Source organism: Salmo trutta, chromosome 10, assembly GCF_901001165.1.
Source record: "Salmo trutta chromosome 10, fSalTru1.1, whole genome shotgun sequence".
NCBI lineage: Eukaryota > Metazoa > Chordata > Actinopteri > Salmoniformes > Salmonidae > Salmo > Salmo trutta.
In genome coordinates, this window is record NC_042966.1 from 35252324 (window position 1) to 35257732 (window position 5409).

The 5409-nt window shown below is 37.6% G+C and overlaps 1 protein-coding gene across 1 annotated transcript; it reads left to right on the plus strand.

The window, feature by feature from the left end:
• The first annotated feature begins 304 nt into the window (after positions 1–304).
• LOC115201633 (serglycin) lies at positions 305–5186 on the plus strand. The gene is made up of 3 exons (XM_029765423.1): positions 305–547; positions 2477–2615; positions 4326–5186. The coding sequence occupies exons 1-3, from the start codon at positions 475–477 to the stop codon at positions 4537–4539; spliced, it is 426 nt and encodes a 141-aa protein (XP_029621283.1). The 5' UTR covers positions 305–474; the 3' UTR covers positions 4540–5186.
• The last annotated feature ends 223 nt before the right edge of the window (positions 5187–5409 follow it).

Below are 5409 nucleotides of genomic sequence, written 5' to 3' on the forward strand. Positions count from 1 at the left end.
ATAGCATACCATGTCTCCAACAGAGAGACTAAGTGTTTTAAGTTTTAGATCTTATTTGTTCATCTCGGACTTCCTCGATTGGATTTAGGCTATTTATTGGGCCAAAGCTTGATTCAAATTAGGCTATGTGTCATTTTCTATCAATATATGATGGTCTATTGCAGTTTTACAGTGTGACTAACAATTTGTATATCCGTGGAATTTCCAGATTAAGCTACTGTGTTTATCCTTTTCTGTTGTTGTTACAAATTAAATGCGCTGAACGTAGGCATGCCAGATATGCAAGACAAGAACTTTCCATTGCGGATGTTAAACTTCTTGCTAAAACGTTTGGTTTCAGGAAACAATGACGCATAAATGGGCAGGGTTTAGGGGTATTCAACAGTGCGATTAGGTGTATTTTCAGAATATTCACACACAAAGGTTATTCTTAAAAGCATATATTGTCGTCTCCTCATTACAGCATCGAAAATAATGAAGGGACTACTGAATTCGAAGATCTGTCTGACACTGGCTGTCATCTTCTTTCTCGCAGATAACGGACATGGTAAGTTTTAAAATAAATAATAGGCTATATCACCGTTTTGCTTTAGCCACATATAGGATACTGGAACATTTAACTATTGAGAAAAGTAATTAGGGATAGTTAAGGATTTTTAACAGGAACATTAAAGTTGATTAATTCGTATTGATACATTTATCCGCGCGTCTGCTATCAAGTTGATGTCTTCTGGCACGCTTGACAAAATAGCCTATAGGTTACTGACTATTTTGTTTGAATTGGTAGGTATTTTCTGACAGGAGGACACGTTTTACTACCAGAATAGAGTACGAGTAAGAAAAAGGTTGAGGCCCCACAAGTTAGAACAATGCACATGTTGCTCATAACTTTAAGCTGCCATTTATAAAATGGGTGGTTGCATAAGTGAAAGTGTAATTTGATCATAGTATTGACATAGTCTATCGTAGGCAGAGATCATACTGTGAAGACATTTGAATGCCTTATAATAATAATAATAATATAGGCTATATGTGTAAATGCAGAGTAGCCACTGTTTGTAAGTCCCATAAGTCCCGTGTGGCTCAGTTGGCAGAGCATGGTGTTTGCAACGCCAGGGTTGTGGGTTCGATTCCCACAGGGGACCAGTACGGGGAAAATAAATGTATGAAATGTATGCATTCACTACTGTAAGTCACTCTGGATAAGAGCGTCTGCTAAATGACGTAAATGTTTGTGTGAATAAGGTATTTCTTTGTTTTCTGTTAAAAAACCTAAATAAGTAGGCCTATATCCATTCTGCCCAACAAAAACTAAAGCTGTAGGCTACCTATTTTGTTTGTTTGTTTTTTCTAAAGGGAAAATGTACTCACAGATTGCAAGAACAAGTTTACTAGTAAGAAATGGGAAAGTGTCTCAGGTCCTCAGGTCCTCTCACAGTTGGAGTGCTGGTCAGGTCCTCTCTGTCCATTATAATCTTAAAGGCAAAACTGATCCCAAATCAACACCCCTACTCCGACACGCTTGGTACATACAGACCAAAAATAGTTTAGAGTACATGTTTTTGGAAAGTTGTCAAAATATACTCCCAAAACAAGTTGTTTTATACTGTTACATCCTTTTTGTTGGGCAGGATGAATGGTGGCAAGCACACTTGTTCATATCAAAACTCCCAGACTCCTCTTACAGGCTGACTACACTGCTCGTGTCGCGAAATCGATGTTATTCAATTATTGCACCCACACTACTCGCGCGCGCCAACGAGCGTCTTGTGTTGCCAAGGGCTAAAATAGAAATCAGTTCTATTTCTGACGCAGATCGCGCTTCAGAGTTTGTTTTGATATTTTTACCTGCGTGTCCTGATCGCGTTTGGTGTGGGGGGACAAAATAAATGTATGTACGATTGCGCACGCGCGCAGCCGGTTTGGGTTCCGTGTTAGGGATGGGGGCTACCTTGACTTGTTCCTAAACCATTCAAAGGCCGTTTGAAGTCTTTTCAGGCCTATTGATTATTCCCGGGCATTATAAATCAGCATCCAGATACATATAACTGCCAAAATAAAGGAAACACCAATATAAAGTCTGTTAGTAGGGCATTGGACCACCACGAGCCAGAACAGATTCAATGCATCTTGGCATAGATTCTACAATTGTCTGGAACTCTATTGGTGGGATTTGACACCATTCTTTTACGAGAAATTCCATAATTTCATGTTTTGTTAATGGTGGTGGAAAACGCTGTCTCAGGCGCCGTTCCAGAATGTCTTAATGTTCTGTATTATATCATGTTTAATGTTTTGTGTGGACCCCAGGAAGAGTAGCTGCTGCTTTCGCAACAGCTAACAGGGATCCTAATCAAATTCCAATGTTTAAAAGCATATATTTCATATCTCATATTCAATAGGAATATTGTTGACAAATGATCCTTTGTCACAAATGAGTTATGTTTATTTTTTGTCATTCCTTTATGAAACACAGGGGCTCCAGCAAAAGGCAGATATATGTGGGTTAAATGCAATCCAGACACCAAGAATGCCAACTGTGCGACACAGAGGGGTCCCTTGATGGACTTGCCCGGGCCTCCTGACAGACTCCCTTCAATTGCCGTAAAGGATATGTAAGTATATGTCATCATCACAGATCAATTTGTCAGGAGACCAAGGCTCTATGGGCTAATGAATTTCAGAATTGAACAGACTGTGACAGAATTGTTCAAATTTTAACTCCTTTGCGCCATTGCTTTTGATGAGCGATGTCCCCATAAAGGATTGCAATAACGGACATTGACAAATTGTGTCACAAGCCCCGACTTAAGCAGTAACATTTCCAAAATCTTTTCAAAAAATCTCTTCACAATTTCCTGTAGGAAATGTTTTTAATTACAGAATCAGCCTGGTAGGTGTGTACTGTGACTTGAATGGCTTCTGATATTCGGTCTTATTCCGAGAGCGATGGTAGCATACAGAAAGCAAGCACTTTGATGACTTCTTATTAGTATAAACTACACACTGTGGGCCTACTCTTTGGTTCTAGATTATCCTGCTGAAAGATCAGTGTTAAAACTATGACTACTACTAAATTATCTGATCATATATGTGTGATTTCTGCAGTCATTATATTACGACAGACAGAAGATAACAATATGCACTCAGCTCTGTTAAACTCTGTTCAACATTTTCACTATTGAGGAAGCTAAACATTTGCTATCATATGGTCTAAGACACCACTTCCCCTCTAGTGGTCAAAATCCTCAGCAAGACATTGTATCAGTTAGAAAACCACCAAGACCCAAAAGGGTTGAATCTCACAAAACCCTCTTCCTTATACTGTTGTTTGCAGAAAAAGTTATTATCGTTATAAATTCCCTGTTACAATGATGAAATATAAAAACCTGCCTTATACGACAATAAAGTACAATGGCAAAAAGTCAGAAATATAATGTTTAATTATGGATTTTGTGTCTAACACTTGTTAAAAGTACCATGCAAACAGAAGCTTCAGTATTTTAATAAAACCTGTGTAGTAATGATGTTATTATGTTAGTAACAACACTATTTTATGCAATTACAAAGCATTTCCTAAATAATTACTATGTAACAACATATGAATCCAATATAGTGACTGGAGTAATAATAGTTTCTTCACAGGTATCAGAGCAACTTTGTAAAGTTTTACAAATGATTCATCTACATGTGGTTATTTTCGCATTCACTTAAAAGTAGACTATGTAGAAATCGCTCTGCCATTTCCTGGTTGCTAAAATTCTAATAGTTCGCCTCATTTCAGTTTATGTGACAAAACAAGCAGGTATAGTGTAGAGAATCATTGTATACTCTAAACCGCTGTGAAATATATTTTCCATAACCAAAAATATTGTATTTTCAACTGGTGTACAAAACCAAAAGTAAAAGACACAAAAATTAAACTTAAGAGCGGGAAGCATAGAAATAATGCACATAAAACATATCTACTGCTTCTTAGACTTGCTTTCAATGACAATGACAGCTCTATAACACACATTTCTATGTAAATTTAGTCGCTCGCCCAAAAAAGTTACATAATGCTGCTTTAAGTTGATAAAATAAAAGATTGGACACTGTTTCAACAAAATATTCTCTGCCAAGAACGGTTATAGAGTTATCATACACTCAGCCTTTCTCGCTAAACGCTTTGTGACTTCAACTTAATACGATCCAAGGCTCTCAGACAAACAAAGCAGGGAGGATGGGAGACTCCCAGGCCTGCTCTGTAGTGAAAAATCTCAGGAAGAGCTCAGAGGATGTAGACTGTAATGGCTAACGATACTGTGCTTCTGTTTTTCTTCCAGAGTGCCGGAAGAGGCTGGCTCAGAGCCAGAGGAACAGTCAGGCGAGGGTTCTGCCACAGGAATCCTTTTCACTGAGCAGGGCTCTGGCGATCAGTTGGGCAGCACAGATGTGGATGGGATTGACTACCCTGGCTCTGTCTTCCCACCGAATATTAACATGGATCATGCTCTGCCTCCTGCTCAGGAATTGAAAGAGGATCACCTGTTCCTGTAGCCTGCCAGAATGCTAAATATTGAAATTGTGATGTCAATCCGGTTTTGTAAAATACATTTTGCAACCTCTCATGATTACATGAGCACCTTAAAACGTAATTTCCATTTGAATTATTGTATTTTCTGGTCAATGCTATCTGCATCTTGTGAAAGTAGTAGTACCATGCTATTTGACCCAGGTATTGATGCTTGGCTGTGTAATATTGCGTTTAGGTAACTGAAGTGTGGGCAATGTAAGTGGTTATAGCATCATTTACACAGTTTAGTTATTTCCCATGGAACCAAAGAGATCAAATTAATCGCTTTTTTGTGTGTTTTTATTTTGAATACCTGCCAAGAATGTAATTAATTCGATTTAACCAGTAGCCTTTATTTTTGAGCTCAGCAAATTATATTTTTCATACGGTTTTAAAACATGTCGTTTTTTGGGGGATATTGTGCTTTTATTCTTTTCTTTTGCAATGAAATCTATAAGATACTATATCCTATATACTATAAGATACTATAAGATACTGGTCTTTCCCTCTTCAAATATTGTCAAACATAATACTTTATTCAGAATTTCCACAATTGTCACAATTTGATATTATATCATTCCGCACTCATATTCTTTGGGAAGAATTAAATAAACATATTTTTATCCTCCAATGGTATTTGAACCATAAACTATTTTAGGATATGGGATTAGGCTTCTTTAGTGGACATGAGTTGGGCTCATGGTCTCGTGATCAGGTCCCACTGGGCACACACTGGTTGAATCAATGTTGTATCAACGTAATTTGTCAATGTATTGTGACATAGAATCAATGTGGAAAATACAATGGATTTGAAAAAAGTCATCAATCAGTACTGCTTTCATCTCATTTCAACC

Excerpts from the sequence above, each read along its gene's own strand:
- LOC115201633 (XM_029765423.1), top strand. The coding sequence starts at position 475 with ATGAAGGGACTACTGAATTCGAAGATCTGTCTGACACTGGCTGTCATC. Across the intron at positions 548-2,476 it reads TCTCGCAGATAACGGACATG|GGGCTCCAGCAAAAGGCAGA; the intron begins GTAAGTTTTAAA and ends TATGAAACACAG. Across the intron at positions 2,616-4,325 it reads TCAATTGCCGTAAAGGATAT|AGTGCCGGAAGAGGCTGGCT; the intron begins GTAAGTATATGT and ends TTTTTCTTCCAG.